The sequence below is a fragment of the Mesoplodon mirus genome (assembly GCF_964341445.2).
Source record: "Mesoplodon mirus genome assembly, chromosome: 8".
NCBI classification, from domain to species: Eukaryota; Metazoa; Chordata; class Mammalia; order Artiodactyla; family Ziphiidae; genus Mesoplodon; species Mesoplodon mirus.
Genome location: NC_138984.1, coordinates 8,890,304 through 8,907,901, shown reverse-complemented (window position 1 = coordinate 8,907,901; position 17,598 = coordinate 8,890,304). Strand labels below are relative to the sequence as shown.

At 37.5% G+C, this 17,598-nt stretch overlaps 1 protein-coding gene across 1 annotated transcript in view; it reads left to right on the top strand.

Moving 5' to 3' along the window:
• The window catches only part of CAB39 (calcium binding protein 39), an 87,936-nt gene that overhangs the window by 22,581 nt on the left and 47,757 nt on the right, over nt 1-17,598 (top strand). The window contains exon 2 of the mRNA XM_082629835.1: nt 14,112-14,267. Coding sequence (XP_082485961.1) covers nt 14,154-14,267 — 114 coding nt within the window. The 5' untranslated portion in view covers nt 14,112-14,153. The remainder of the gene's footprint in view (nt 1-14,111; nt 14,268-17,598) is intronic.

Here is a 17,598-nt window from a genome sequence, read left to right as displayed (position 1 = left end):
AAGCAGTGCTAGTGTGAAAGTTGCCTCACTGTCAAACTGGATATCATAGTGAGGTTTGTTAAATTAGATTCTACTAGAACTAATTTCAGAAAAGGATACCATTGTTTAACTGTAAATAATGTCTGATATCTATAATATGAAATCTTGCATCATAGTCAGTATGCAGTTACAAGCCTGATAGGAAACCTAGAATTCGTAAAGAAAAAGATTATAGATAAAGCTATAAGAAAATGAGAACTTTGTACATTGACAAAAAGTTGGAATGCAAATGGCAAACTAACATACTTGCAAAAAAAAATAACAGCCAAAAGGATAATGTTCATATTATAAGTATCCTATCAATCAATGAGAAAAAGACTCCAGAGCCAGTAGAATAATGGGCATTAGAGATGTACAAACAATTTTGCTAAGGAAATACAAATGGATAATAGGCATGAAAATGCGTTCACTGTCATCAGTGATCAGCAATTCAAAGAGTCAAGTTGATGTGTGGGGAAGAGAAGGAGGTCAAGAGAATAGCATTTTTAATCTGGCAGATTGGCAAAAATCAAAAGGGTTAGTAGGGCTGGTGTTGGTTGGCTGGTGAGGAAATAGCTGCCGTCATCCACTGTTGATGACAGCGTAAATTGGCATAAGCTTTTGGTACAAGTTAAAAAACATTTACAAGAGTAGTCCCATTCATGGCACTTATTTTAGTCCTGAGCAAACTACATTTCTTTTAAGCAACAAAAGATATTTGAAAACTATTATGGGGCCAATACTCAACTGGAGCAAAAAGCAGATGTATAAGAGCAAACTTTTCTGCAGAAGCCAGGTTCAAGTTAGTGTGTGTGTGTGTGTGTGTATTTTTAAGGTTAAAATTTAAACTTACAAGAAAGAAGTCAGAGAGCTCTGAAACATGATGCAGTCTTAACTCCTAAGAATTACTTAGCTAATTCCAGTTTGGTTAAAATACTTCCAACCATATCTTTAAGTGAATTCTAGAACTGTTTAAGTGATTGTTTACATGTGCCCTGCCCTGTTCCAGAAAGGATTTAAGGTAGCTTGAAGTATTCTGTTGTACTTAATTATCATAATTTTAGTCTTGGAAATCCATAATGACTGCATGATACACTGAGATTACCCCAGTAAAACTTGACACTAGTAGTATGGTTCTCTCAAAAAGTGTTTGAGGTTTAACATGAGGTTCCTGGTTGTAAAATTAATACACAGATTTTTTTTTTAACGAGAGCTGGTGCTTTAAAAAAATCCTTGTAAAATTTCCTTTGTCTAAAAATTACTTTGTCTGAAGCAAAGCTCTCTCCTATAAGCAGGTGTCTCTTGCTTTGTTGTTCAAATAAAGAATGAACTTTATCATTAGAGCATATTTCATAAACATTCATAATTTGACATTCACATGTTTAGTGTGTGTAAAAGAAACTTTCAAGAGTTAATAGAAAGCCTATTAGAAGAACACAAAGTAAAATTATTTCTAAACATTGTGTTTACTAAGCCCATTTCATTAAGTTCTCAATCTGTAACTCATACATAACAAAAGCTATTAATTTAAAATAGGAATTTTTTCTAGAAATTTAAACTTATGGGAATACTATTAAAGATTGATTCACCTAGTGATTATTTACTACTTTTGATTACCAAAAACAATAAAAGCAACAACAAAAAACAGAATTAATGGTCCATATGATGTATGTAATTGGTACATTTAGCTTTAGGGTCATGGAGAAAGTTCCACCAAGGATAGTCTACCCTAACCTACACTTCTAAATTCTGAAAATGTTAGAGATTTGAGGTCTCCAACAATCTCTCTTTTTAAAAAATGATCTGGAAAAAATATTAAGCATATGCCTAAAGAAGCTTTGTTTTAGTTAATATGACATTTTCCCAAAAGATAAGTGGCTGAAGAAGTTTGTGGTCACTCAGACCTATACATGTGTTTGGGAGATTTTAGTTGGAACTGGAAGGTAGTTCCTAGCTCTCTATGCAATGCACTTCTGATATTTAATAGAAAAAAGGAACTTGGGTTGTCAACGATGAGCAATAAAAATCCTCTCCAAAGCATATGGAACAGAGATATGGGCCAATTTTTGTTTTTTGATATTGTAGGGTTTTTTTTCGGGGAGGGAGGGGACAGTCAAGGTATCCTTTTCATATTTATTTAACTCATAATAATCTTAGAAATTGCCTTTTATCTATTTAATCAGAATTTAAAGATCAATATTTTTTTTTTTTTTTTCTTTTTGCGGTATGCGGGCCTCTCACTGCTGTGGCCTCTCCCGTTGCGGAGCACAGGCTCCGGACGCGCAGGCCCAGCGGCCACGGCTCACGGGCCCAGCCGCTCCGCGGCACATGGGATCCTCCCAGACCGGGGCACGAACCCGCATCCCCTGCATCGGCAGGCGGACTCTCAACCACTGCGCCACCAGGGAGGCCCAAAGATCAATATTTTTAAAAAGACACTTTGTGAACATTTATTTCTGATTACTTTTTGATAATTGTCATACTTCCATGTTGTACATTTTGTGATACTTGATCTGTATGTAAGATGACAGGACAAATAAATACAAAGAGAATTTGAAGTCAAAAGACTTGCCTTGAATTCTGATGCACACGTTCAACATGGGGTCTCAGGGCTGACCTTTTATGTGAATCTAAGACGTACAGCAAGTATTTACCACAGAAATTGGGGAAAGTGGGAAGGGGTAGTTTCGTGGATAGAAAGTGTTGGATTTAGAGACTACACATCACAATATAATGCCCAAGTGATCAGTCAATTAACTTCATTCTAATTTAACATTAATAAAAAGTCAATGCAAAAAAGTTGTGAAGATCCAAAACAGGATGGTTCTACAAATCGTGCCACAATCTTGGGAACCCAGATCCACCCTTTCAGTATTTCATCTTGGTTAATTACATGAATCTATTAGACTTAGTCAGAATTTTGCCATGTTTATATTCATGGCACAAACAACATACAGGTGGCAACATATAGATTGGAACAGTTAAGTGAGCAGGTGTGGGTCCAACTTTGTACATAGCAATAGCTAGATTATAGGTGCTTACCTAGATTTCCTGCTCACTTATCCTCCAAGACCATCTAGGTGGTGGCCCCTAACCCTGTTCTGGCTGGGTTTCAGATGAAAACTTTCTGGTTAACTCCTGGTTTATGGTTCATGTATCAGTCATTTCTGTGGCCTTTTTTGTTTTAAGAACTGTTTTTCAGTTCCAGTCAATTCATGTGTCTGGAGTCTTATGCAAAGCAATATGCCAAATGTTATGAGCATGTAACATGTTGGCTGGTATTCAGTTTGGCCACATTCAGTTTTGGGGCTTCCTGACTCATTGAGGGTGATACATATATAAATAATAAAAACACACTATAATCAAGATTTTGAAAGCTCAGGAGTGAGGAGGAAGATTACTGTGGGGGTCTTCATGGAGGAGTGTTATTTAAAAGTGGAATCAGATATGGGCAGGATTTTGGACAAGTAGAGAAGGGGGGCATTCCCAAGGCGGGGATACTCATGCTGGCATTGCTGTAGTTTTCCAAGAATTTCAGGGAGGGGCACTGTAAGTCAGCTGTTGAAGGCATTGCCTGTGTACCTATTTCCTCTGTAGATACTTTTTCTGTGCCATCAGCAGATAAGTTTATTTATTGAATTACAGTGGACAAAATGACAACACGTATACATTGGAACAGTTAAGTAAGAGCTGTGAGACTATAGAGGAGAAAGGGTTGTTTTTATGTCAGAAACATGGTTTAAGGTGATAACTTTGCAGTTATACACAAATTTAACTTTGACCGTTTAGGCAAATAAAGGGGAAAAAAGTGAAAGCAAAGCACAATGGACATACCAATTACAAGAAACATAACAATTCTTTAGAGTAAAAAATGTTCTCTATTAACTGATTTTTAAAAATTATGAAAATGTTCAAGTATATTCAAGTACTGTAGTATAATGAAGTTCTAGCTCCAGCAGTTACTAGTATTTTGCTCACCTTGTTTCATCTATTCCCCCTACCTTACTGTTAGGGAGGGGTGGTACTGTAGTATTTTGAAGCAAATCCCAAATCACCTATATTTCAGTATGTATGTCTTATTGATAAGGATATTTTTTACATATCTACTATATTATAATACCTAACAAAATTAACAGTAATTTCTTAATTATCCTACCCAGTATAATTTTCCTGACTTGCTCATGTATCTTTTGTGTAGTTGGTTTATTTGAATCAGGCTCCACAGAAGAGCCATACATTTGACTATGTCTAGTGAGTTTCTTTTATTACTTAACATTCTCCACTGCCTTTCCTGCCCCCGCTCTGCTAATGCTATTTGATTTGCTGCAGAAACCCAATATTTGTCTTGTCCAGGGGCCCTTGTTCTGGGTTTGACTTGGTGACTCCATGTGATGTTTAACTTGTTCCTTCATCCCCTGTGTTTCCTGTAGACTGATAGGTCTAGGAACTTGATTAGATTCAGTTTTTTTTTAAGTGGAGGAAAGGAGATCAAATATTTTTATAGATGGACCTTTGTACTTCCTGTTGCATCCTATCATGAGACACACTGATGTCTGATTTTCCTATTTTTAATGATAGATCAGTGTTCCAAGTTATCAGCTCTGGTGTATCTACTATGAAGTTCTCCATCAACCTTTCACCTGTGATTTTAATGGCTGTTGATAATTGTTGCCTAGATCCCTTATTTCATCAAGGATTACAAAATGACAATTTTCTACTTTTCTTTCTACATTTATTAACTATATGAATCTTCTATAAAAAACTTTCCCTTTCAACTATTTGGTTACCCTCAAATACAGGCTATGCAGTAAAGACAGGATAAATGTGCTATTCCCTTTCTTTTATTTACCAGTTTTGGGGGGTATTGAGTTGTTCTCACAAACTCTAAGGTGACCAAGGGATTTTCTTTTTTAGTATTATAATTTTCATGGGTTTTAATGTTTTATATTAACTGTATTATAGTTACTTGTACTACTATTAAATACATAATTTATATATTGTATATGCAAATTTTAATTTGCATGTCAATTCATTGCAATAATTTTTCTTTTTTATGCCAAAATTGTACCATCTTAGGCCTGTGGGAGCCTTTCAGGTTGGCTCCTGTGTCTTTTTTGGCAGGACCTCATCCATCTTTGCTTTCTGAGGTAACATGCCCTAGGCTTGGCTGATCTTATATATTTTCCTGCTCCTTCATGGAGCCCTGGTTCCTTTTATTGGGAATGATCTTGTACTAATTTTTTTAACAGCACTTTTATAATCAGGAAAAAACTGTACATGTACATTGTAAATATTTAACATTAAGAAAAATTTAATATAGAACACACATTCTCACTACCCATTATTAACCTCTGATTTTTTTTCTCTTAGTCAACATATGTGTTTGCATATATAGAACACATGACTATTTTATATACATATATACACCCATATGTATATATGGTGCATATAAATATGTAAAAAAATATGTATATGCACCTTTGTATCTAAAGTGTTTTCAGTTAAAAGGAATTGTGGGCACTTTTTCACGTCAGTAGAAATCTTCAGAAGAATTGATTTTTAAATGAGTTCACAGTGTTCAATTATATTTCCTGGGGCTTTTTCCCTTTTTTTCAACTGTCTTAAGTAATGGTTCAGCTGCCATCTTGGTACGTATATCTAAGAGAAGCAGGTTTAAGAGAGAAGCATTTTTAAGTCTCCTGATACATAGTGAACATATTCATTGTCATATGAAAGACACTGGTTAATCTGATAGATGGTGCATTAAGAGTTGGAATCAAAACCTTGGAAGTCCTTTCTCTTCCACTTTACTAACTAGCTTCATGGTGTTTGAACAAATTATTCAATATTTTTGTGCCTTAGTTTACTCATCTATAGAACAGAAAAAAAAAAACTTAGTAATGAATCAAAAGAGTTCTACTCTTTCCTTGAGAATCAAAAGATAGTTTGCTCATTCTACAGATATTCTACAGGTATGTTCTAGACACTGTTCCAGTGTCTGGGTATACAACAATGAATGAGTGAAACAAACAGCGTCCTTTTCCTGGGACATGTATGTCAGGTAATGGTGACAAGTACTGGAAGAGCAATGAAGCAGGATAAGGAGATGAGATTGGGGAAAGGTGCTCTTTTGGAAACATTGGTCAGGGAAGGCCCTGTGAGTAAAATGAGGGAGAGAGCCATAGTGATCTGAGCGAAAAACTCTCCATGAACAGTATGGGGAATGTACTTAGGCCGGGCCCAGGAATGTCAAGCCAGACAGTGTGGCTAAAGCCTAGAGTGTAAGAGATGAGGACAGAGAGCAGTAGATCACAAGGAGCCTTGCAGGCCTTGGTCAGGAGTGTGGATTTTATTCTGAGTGAAGTGAGAGGTCATTGGGGGAGGGATTAAACAGAGAAGTGACGCGGCTTTGTAAACTGTGAAGTGTAGTACTGTAGGAGAGATCTTACATTATTTAAAATATTGCTACTATTACCACCATGGCAACCATCTGATTTACCATCTAGGCTATAAAAAAGTCAGTCTGACTCCTGCATAGTATCCAGTGTTGCACATCATTGGCCCCTGAAAGTCTGATCAAGATACATTAATTGCAAAGCACACTTTACAGGTCGTCTTGTATGCTCTTGAACACTTAATTTTGGTTTTGACATAGTTGATGATGAGCTATGTATATGGTAGCTTTGATAATTAACCAAAGGTCCAGCTGCTTCTTAAAGCTATCCATGGTTTATTTTAATGGAGCTGAGTCATTGCATCTTATTTGCAGCTTAGAAGGGCATGTAGCCTATCCTTCCAAAAACTGAATCAAAACTTTTAGATGCAGGTTTTAAAAGGATAAGATCACTCATTTTATATTACTATACAGTCTGTGTGGATACCTTTTTTAAAACCCATTTTGGCTCTGGAAACAGTAGTCATGAATCAGATTTTAGAAGGAAAAAAAATGCATGTAATTATGCTTAACTGCTGTTTATTCAGATTTTACCATATGCAGATGCTGTTCTAAACACTTGAAACACATGCAATTCTTATACCAAGTTGTTAGGTCGCTATTGTTTCTCCCAATTTAGAGATGAGGAAAGGGGGCTTAGAAAAGTCTAAGTCAGCTAAGGCATGGTGAAGCCAGGATTTGAACCCGGGTTATCTTTAAAGCCCATGTAATTAACTACTGTGCCTTATATAATTGCCCTACCTTACTATATGGGTAGTCTAGCACCTAACACAAGATCTAGCATGTTGTAGATATTTAATATTTATCTGAATCAAGTAACATTGACCCTAGAAGCAGGGGATTAGGTCTCAGAGCCAGCTATCTAAAAAATGGGTTCAGATGTTTACTACATTTCACACTTTCCCTGACTGCTTAATTAAGTACCTTGATAGTCCTGCAACAGTCTTATTATTGTATGTGGGGGGTTTTGTTAGCAGTTTTTGCATTTGACCACCAAGTTTATGAGTCAGATCTAACGTATATGTTAGCACAGAGTCCTGTGAACTCAACTGTCTAGGAACGTGTTGTCATTCAGGAGCTTTTCTGTATTGTCTTAAAACATATACACCCACATCCATATATGCCAGAATGTTGTCTTCTTGAGAGCAGCCACTCTTGGTGCCTTAAGTTTATATGGCACATAGTAAGCGCACGGTTGATACTTGAATGAATGAATGTCCTAATTAGTGGCTTATGGACCATTTGACTACTTTTCAGTATTTATCAGTACATAGGTGACTAGAGTTAGCTGCATTTAGGGGTTAGGGGTATGTTGCACGAGCCCAAAGCAGTCAGATTGCCTAAGAAGGTCAGTGCCTAACAGTCCTAACCAATGGTGTTACCCTTCTAGTTTCCCGGTGGGTGTTCTGTATGTTCTCCAGCGGTTTCTTGGTATGGAGCTTTGTACTCTGAGGAGTATTAACCTAACAGAACAGTGACTTGAAGTTTTTGTGCTTTGTAAGATGGAGGTGACCATTTCTGCTATCATCGGGTCTCCATCTGTTTTAGAGAAAAGAGTGGAGTCCCCCATGCAAAAGACCACAAATATAGAGCAAGTGATAAAAAGAGAAAAACATACCAAACTGTTAGTGCTAGCTGTCCCTATAGGCTTTGCAGGTGATTTTCACTTTGTACCTTGAGCCGTCCTTTAATGTTTGAATTGTGCGTGATGAATAGTATAACCATTTTTTAAAAGCTAGAAGTTTAACACTCAGTGATGGACATAGATGCAGGAGTAGATAGAAAAACCTCAGTTATTCTGACTCCCAGCCTAGCCCTCTCCTCCCTACCCCAAGGATATAGAAGCTAGCTAAGGACTGTGCTTATGTGAACAGTGGCACAAAAAGCAACCCCACCCACCTTTTTAAAGTGATTTCAGTGGGTCAGTAAATGTCCCAGTCATCGTGGCAACCAGATTTTCAAGAACATCTCCTAGGGGTGATATTGGCCCCATTGACAACCACTGCCCTTTGTGGAGAATAGCGAGGGTCTACACTTGATGTCTGTAGGGACAGAGAGATTTAGAAAACAGAATTTTCTGAAATTGTGAACTGATTATATGGAAGAGTTAATGAGTGGAAAGAGTCTGCTGTGGTGACCAGGTTTTGTGATTGGGTGAACAATGGATCCATTCACTGTGAAGGGGAATTTAGAAAAATAGGCAGGACTTGGGGATGAGGTTTGAGTTGCCTTGAGGACATCTTTCGGGAGCAGTAGTTAGAAATGTAGGCTGATTGGTCGGGGCTGGAGGTAGATTTCAGGTTGTTGAAAACGTGGGTAGATGAGATCACTCAGAGAATATAGGGTAAGAAGACAGCCAAGATAGAACCTTAAAGGACATCACCATTGGAATAAAGTTGAGTCATTGAGTTAAAGGCAGAAAGAAAGGGCATTTGGAAAGACAGAAAAACAAATGCGTGAAACCTAAGGGGTGTAACAGTGCTAAATGTTCCTGCAAATTCCTTTCATGCAGGTTTAGCATGTTATTTCATAAATATTAATTTTAGTTTAAAAGCATGCTAAATTATTCCCCACCCCTGTCCTCCCTCCTCCCAATTTTCAAGTTAAATTTCTCCTCTAACTGTTCTTTACCTTTGGGATTCAGGCATACACCACTAACCAACCATCAGGAGCACGCTTACCGCCGGTGTGCGAGATGGTAGGCACGGGTTTCCACAGCCCTCTAAATGCGGACGGTGGCTGGCGTTCTGCCAGTGGCATTGGTAGTTTTGACTCAGCCCAAGGAATCCTACTGAGGTTTATTATGAACGAATTTTTTTGAAGGGATGGGGAAATGAGTATTTGAAAACTAAATGAATTTTTTCAATTATAGTACGTATTTTTGTCCATTTTCTTCATGAACTCTAGTTATGTCTGAAACATAGTTTAGGCAAAACGTAGTTTAAGAAAAAATTTGAATGTACAGAATAGTTGAGTGACAATGAAAACCCATATATCCATTTAGATTTAAAAATTAAGATTTTTACCATACTTGCAAGTTTGTGGTACTCTGGCTTAGAGGTAGTTGGCATATTTAGGGAACAGAAAGGACCTCAGTGTGGCTGGACCTCTGTGCGAGCGAGCCTCTGTGGGCTGTGCGAGTTGGAGGTGGGTAAAGCTATGGTAGGGAATTTGGATTTTACCATAAGGGCAATGAAGAGTTATTGAAGGGCCTTACTCAGTGAACTCTTGCTGTTACTGTTCCCTGGAATTCTCTCAAACACGTATGACAAAGGAAGAAAGTGGGAACTGAGAGTCAGGCAGGTGAAAGGTGTCTTGTAACCATCTTATCCCTTGTTTAACCATTGCTACTTCCAGCTTTGGCATCTCCATACTCTTGGGATTGTCAGTTCCAAAACTCAGACATGTATCTGAGTGTTTCACATCCTTCAAGGAGACAGAACCCTGTGAATAGTTCTGCTTGATGGTGGACCAGGCCCCTTTCAAGGCACCGTCTCCACTCCTGGGAGAAAGCAGTGTGGGCTGGAGAGTTCACTCTCAGTGGTGCCTTTGCTATCATTTGAGCACTGTTGGAAGGTCATGAGTTGTTCTGTGAAGGGATTCACTTCTATTGCTTGTAGGGACTGAAGTAAGGAGACTGAAGCTTCATGCTCAACCCTTAAACTAAGTTTGTATGTGGTTCCAAATCTTCATGTGGATTTCAGGTGGTTCTTTATTGTCTCTAAAATTAGTTAGTGATTCATGAAATCTAGGTTAGTCATCCATATTTTTTTTAGCTGTGTGTGTGTGCACATACACATGTATGTAACATTAAATAGCTTTCTTACTTATAGATCATGATCAAAGTTTGCTGGTTTTATTGGCTCTCACTTTGGAGATGAGTAAGATTAGTAAATTGGCAGCCTTTTCTGTGTCATTCAGCCTTCCGTGGAAATGTTTTATGAATAGTACTTTTTATGTGTTAAGGCTAGATTGTTTTATATTATTCATTGGTTTCTTTACACTTAGTTTTATGTTTATCAAATTATACATGTGAAATTGAAGGATGCAGATAGTTACAAAAAGGGCTTGTAAGAAAAAATACCAGTCCCCTACTCTCTTCCTGCTCCCCAGAGGTACTCCCTCTTTTGATCAATTGTTTTGGGATCTTTCTCCCCATCTTTCTTTCTTTCTTTCTTTCTTTCTTTCTTTATTTATTTATTTATTTTTGCGGTACACGGGCCTCTCACTGTTGTGGCCTCTCCCATTGCGGAGCGCAGGCTCCGGACACGCAGGCCCAGCCACCATGGCTCACGGGCCCAGCCGCTCCGCGGCACGTGGGATCCTCCCAGACCGGGGCACGAACCCATGTCCCCTGCATCGGCAGGCAGACCCCCAACCACTGTGCCACCAGGGAAGCCCTCCCCATCTTTAATGAACATGCTTATATGATACATCCATGATTTCACCATATTACTTGTAACATTTGCCTCAATAGCTGCTTTTGTTTTCTTTATTAAAGTCAGTAACACGATAAATACTTAGTAGCTCTGTCCATATTAATCTAACATGTTTATTAAAACTTTTATTTCTTAAAGCATTTTTCAGCCTTTTAGCAATGTTCTAGGCACATGTATTGGCTACCTACTTGGTCATCACTTAGCAGCCATTCATGAATTTTAAACTTTTCTATGTTTTCAATTAATTATTTAAAAAGTTGGAACACTGAGTGGCATACATTAGCATAAGCTTAATGCAAAGCAAACTTAGACATAAGAAACAAATTCTAATGCAGAAGTTTTAAGGGGTATTATTTCCTTGTTTTTGACCCCCCAAATCTTAGTTGTGTTGATTAAGAATTGGTGGATTTGAGGATGTAAATGAAAGAAATAAAAGGATTTGTTTAATTATTGCACTCAGGCTTTAAAGTAAGAACTATATGATACAGTTTTTATTTATACATTTTATAATAAAGTTATTTATATAGTTCTTATATTTATTCTTTTACTTTTTAATTATACTTAGCTGTATTTTTTTAAACAATAAATAAAAAGAATATTTAAAGCGTGTGTATGAGGGACGGGGAGGGCAGAGAGAAAATACAAGCATGTCATGAACAGCTTCAGCATTGGGATTGGATTGGAATCTGCTGAGGAGTGTCCACTTCTTGTTTTGGGTACTTGTTACTAACTGTATTTCCTCAAAGTATAGTTTTTGTTTGTTTGTTTGTTTGTCTTGCGGTACGCAGCCCTCTCACTGTTGTGGCCTCTCCCGTTGGGGAGCACAGGCTCCGGACGTGCAGGCCCAGCGGCCATGGCTCACGGGCCCAGCTGCTCCACGGCACGTGGGGTCTTCCCGGACCGGGATACAAACTCGTGTCCCCTGCATCGGCAGGCGGACTCTCAACCACTGCGCCACCAGGGGAGCCCAAAGTATAGTTTTATTAGTTTATATGTTCTGCAGAATCTTGGCTGCCTAGTGTATTAATTAAGAGGAATGATTGTGTCATGCTTCCCCTTTCCCTCACAAAAGCATTTCATATATGTATTCTCTTCTGCAGCTGTACTCTTTTTGCTATGACCAATATTTGGTGTGTGGTAGGACTTTTTTTTTTTTTTTTGTAGGACTTTTTAAAACCCCCTTTGCCCTGGAAAGTCACTTCTTCCACCATTGAGCCAGAGCTGAAAATATCTCTGTTGCATGGCACCCTAACATTTCCTGCAAAATTCCATTAAACATTCCCACCCTTTACCCAGCATTGACTTATAGCATCACTGCTATTATTTGTGGAGTACAAATAGGGAAGATTATATTTTCATAGGACTTATCATGAGTGTGAATCCACTCTGTTTATAGAGAAGCAGGCTGCATTGCCCCCTACCCTTCTTCAAAAAAATAAAATAATTTAAATAAATAAATAAATAAAAAGAAAAACTTAATGGAAAAGAATGATCCAGAATTTGGGTCCCATCTTGCCAGGTAATCAGAGAGAAAATATAACAGCCACCTGTAGTTGATCCAAACTTCTTGTCGTAGAAAAAATATTTAAAAGTAAATTTAGAACCTGTGTTTGAGGACATTTCCCTTTGGATAATGAAGATGTGGTTTTAATGTGATCAAAAGAGGATTTATAAGCTGACAGAAGGTGAACTATATAGGTGATATTTGGGTATAGAGATTGGTCAAAACAGATCGTATCAAAACATGTCAAGAAATAACATACTTGTTCATTAGTTGTAAGCTTCTTGTTAGCATTCATTTGCACATTCTTTTCCCCTAAATGTTTATTTGTCAACAGATATGCAGTTCACTGTATCTCATACTTTAGAGAAAAAAACATTCCAATACTTTGTTCCAGTGAAGTCTTAGGCATAGGTCAAAGGAAGTGTTATGATGCTATTCAACAGAGATATTTTATGTTGATGGGGAAAAAAAAACCAAAGTAGGGTTGAGGTATCTGAGACCCACCTCTCCCCACTTTGGCAGAGGTGGGCAGTGGGTGCCAGGGATGGTTAAATACAGGAGTTTGGAACTTCACAGTTTGAAAATCACTCATCTAAGTGATCTATAAGGTTCTTCGGAAAAGTGTTGTCTTTTGGTATCTTATATGAGATTGTTTAATGCCTGTGAGTGTAACTTAGTTTATTTAGTGAAAGAAATTGTAACTTCTGACATGTTCCCAAGTTACTTTCATTGCTTATCTTGTTAACTTTGTTTTTTCATGGTGACTTTTTGGAATAGTCGATGTCCTCCTTTTTGCATGATGTAATATTGTGGTTTATGTGGTTGAAATGTTGTTTTCTGCTACCTGCAAAATTTTAAGAACTTCCAGAAGTTCATTGTCTCCAGACTTTGTCAAGTGAGTTCCTTCATGGGATATAGTCATATCCAGGCAGAAAAAGTACATGTTGAAACCGTCACTTAAAGAATTTGAGGATCTGATGGGAGATTTGTCCAAGGCTCTGTCCAGGGTTCTCTCCAGCCCTGAGACCATAGAATTGATGGAAGAGGAGGAAGGGTGTACCCACAGGATGCTTAGGAGGAAGCAGCATCAGCATGAACACTGGAAAAGGCGCATCTGGAGAGACCTAAAGAGTGGGTCTGTTGCTAGTGCTTTTTGGCTAAGCTCCTTACCTAACTTTTTACCTCAGTTTCCTCAACTGTGAAATAGAGATATCTATTAATTGGAGGTATAATGTGGTGATTAAGGACACTTTGAATCAAGACAGACCTGAGCTGGTTTTACCCCTTAGTACCTTGAGGCAGTTTCTTAATTCAGTTTCTTCATTCAGCGTTACCTGTAAATGGGAGTAGAATAATGTCCTCGGGGAACTGTTTGAAAAGATCCCATAGATGATGGATTCAGTTGCTTAATAGGGGGCCCGGCAGTGCTAGTTACCCTCCATCATCAGCACCATCATGTTCCTCCTCAAATGGGTGGTTAGGAGAGCAGGGGATTAAAAAGGTATTTTGAAAAGTACAAAGTGTTCTGTAATTTTATTATCATTTCTCATATATTTGTGGGTTTCCTAGTCCTGATTTTGAAAGCGATGTAAAGTAACTTTCTCAAACACTGTTTTTCTTCTCAGATTAGGGTTTAGAAAGTATGTCTTCTATCCACCTCACTTTTTCTCACTTGTACCATGTGCTGTGTCCCCAGGTGAAGCAGGCAGAGCGCAGTGAGGCACCGGTCGCTGCCGCCATGCCGTTCCCATTTGGAAAATCTCACAAATCTCCTGCAGACATCGTGAAGAACCTGAAGGAGAGCATGGCCGTGCTGGAAAAGCAAGACATTTCTGACAAAAAAGCAGAAAAGGTATGTATTTGGCTTTTTTTTATATTTTTAATCTTTTGATTAGGAGCAAACGTAAGACAAGTTATGAGGTGATTTCTAAAAATCAGTAAATCCCAATTTGGGTTTATTTGGGCTTTTTAAAATTTAGTCCTAAAGTGGCATTTGCTGGTGCTTAAACACCACGTGTTTTCTCCTGTACTACCATCTAACAAATACATTTTTAACTTTTTTCTCAGTTTTTCATTTGAGGTTTTCAATTTTATTAAAATTTTTTTTTCATTGTTGATGTAGTTTATCTCATTTCTGAAATCAGTGTTTCTACTGGTAGTCCTCTTAGGGAGATAACCTCTCCTGATTTTCTTTTTGTGTTCTCTGTATCCATGACAAGTATCTTCTTCTACCCAAGTCACCACAGTCCAAAACCTGACTTTCATACCAGTCTATCCCCCCCACAAAAAAATCATCTTTCAATAAATAGTATGAACCTCTACTTCCTAAGGGGTTTATGAATTGATCCCGACTTCCATTCCTACTTCACAAAAATTCTCATGACCTTTCTTATGGACCTCAGCGGTAGCCTCTTTAGGGCTCTTTCTGAAATATCTCCCCTGCTTTAAACCTTCAGTTCAGCCTTCTCACGTAGCACACGAGACCCTTTGTGACCTGGCCTGTGCTTCTCTAGGTGAATTTCAACCCCTTTCTCCCTTTTTCTGTATGCTCTAACAATCTCAGCTTGTCTCTTTTCATTGAAAGCAGTTAATAGCAAACAATTAGCCATACTGTCTTTGTCTTGTTGTCACCCCTGCACCATTTTCCCCTCAGCCCCCATTCAGTTTTCAGAACCACCCAATTCATTTTTTTCCTGTATGGCTTCCCAGAATATTCCCTCTCCTGGCCTTACCCTTACCCTCTAAAATGAATCTACCATTTGGCCACCTCCTTTGGAAATGGCAGGAGTGCTGCCATCTTCAACATGATTTTATTTGTGCCATATTTTTGTCTTCCTTACTAGACCTTGAGCTCTTTGACCCATGTGTCATTTCTGGCCCACCTGTGCCCTCCACAGTACCTGTCTCCCATAGGCTGGATGCCTGATGATTCATTGGATGAGTGTTTGATTGGAACAGGATTTTCCATCCTATCTTTTATTTTAGCAGGTTGTTTTTGTTTTGAGTTGACACTTAAACTGCTTAATTTCTACCATCTTTTTAAGTCTAAGACTGTGGTTTACCTGTATTCTTATAAAGAAAGGAATTTCGCACTCATGGGATTAAGATTTGTAATTATAGGCTATTTAGTTGTATCTTTCTGTCATTGGAAGCAATCTACAATTAGTGAAATTTTCTATAATTCAACTTTACTTTAGATCTTCCATGGAAATTCTAGACAGTTTCTTGCATACCTTAGTAAGAGATGTAGATAAATGTTAATAATATGATGAAACTAACTTCTTTTAAAGATGGCTGTTATGTTATTTTGGTTGAAGTATATAAAGAAAATCTGGCCTCATACAGATGCATAATTGGAAAAGAGAGGAGTATTTTAATAGCCTTTCAGATAATTTTGAGTGTTTTTTGATACCACAGCATAATTCAGCAGTTGATAGTTTCTTGGTTGTAATAGACTCGAACTGTATAAATGAACTTTCCATACTCAGTACTTTGAAAAGGTCCTTTATCCATGCACGACTTTGTAACATGCACTGGTCATTTAGAAACTATTGCATCACTGAGTTACATACATCTTCCAAACGTTGACACATTATCCAATATCAAAAATTCACATTTTAAAATATCACCACTGTGATCTCATCAGAAAAGTATACGTTTTGGAAAGTGGTCAAACTTACTTATGTTGTATTCAAATTTCAAAATTCAAATCTGGCAACAAATACTGTTTGTTGGTTGTTTTCCTTAAGGAGACAGGTTCACTTTGTTTATTTTTGAGAAAATGTCTGCCAAATATACAAGCTGGAATAATTTGTCAGTTTTTCTTTCAAGGAAAAGTGATGTTCCATAAAGAAAATAGTTTGTTCAGCTCATAGCTCAAACATTATCATACAAATACTTTTCTTCAAGACAAGCAGTCATACTTCAGTAAGGGGCACAAGGTGCTTTATGTGTACTTCCTATTTATCATACCAAGTGTTAAAAAGTTGTATGTATACTCAGGTCAAAATTTAATAAAATGAATTCTTTTCCTGCTTTCTCATGACACTCTTAAGTGAAACCGTTTTTTTAAGCCTTGACTCAGGCTAGAGGTCAACACCATCAGTGCAAATGGCAACAGTGGAAAAAGGCACATTATGTGTTTACATCGATATGAAAACAGTTTTGACCTCATGGACCCCTTGAAAGGGTCTCAGGGAACCTTTTTTGGTAAGACAGAGTTTGAGAATTCCTGCTCTAAACCTAAGCAAGAATAGACCTCCTGCTAAATAAAGCAAAGAAAATTATGAATTTGAAAAATAAATTTTATTTCAAAGGAAGGGGACAACTCTGAAGATTGAAGAGCAATCAATGCAAATTACTTATCCTGAAATAGGTTAGAAATAGGGAGGAAAACCCTGAACTTTCTCATTTCACTGTCTTATCAAGATTCAGAAGGAAATAGTACTAATGCAAATGGCGAAGAGGGAATGAGACCTGCAAACAGTGGAAGATGAAAATATAACCTCTAAATTAAAAACCATGAAAAGCAACTTCGACATCAAACTTAAGACTGAAAACTTGAATGTAGTCCCATTAAAACCAGGGTGCTTGCTATGACTTTTTATCTAGAGTGGTTCTGGAAATTCTAGGCAACGCATAAAATTATTTTTTAGAGATAAAAGACACAGCTATTTCAAATAAAGAGGGGAAATTACAATGTTGAGATATTCATATATCTTTACAAAACACAAGAGAATCAGTGTGAAAATTAGAGTTCACTAGGGCAGCTAAATACAAAATTCACAGCTTCCCTAAATACCATCAAAACGATCTAGAAATTGTAATTTAAAAAAAAGTTTTATTTACGGTAGCAACAAAAAAATAAGGTGTCTGGGAATACTTTCATCAGGAAGTATGCAGAACCTATATGAAGAGAACTATAAAACCTTATTCAGAGGTACAAAAGAATACTTGGTCCATGTTATTGGATGGAATATAGTTGAGATGCCATTTCTTATCAAATTAATTTTTAAGCTTAAAGCAGTTCCATTCAAATCACAGCAGGATCTTTTTGTACCTTGACAAAAAATGATTCTGAAGTTGTGGAAGAGTTAATAAAATAGCTACAAAGTTGTGCTGGAATTTAAGGAATATGAATTCTACTTTGTTTTGAAGCAAAACACACATTTCACACATCCACT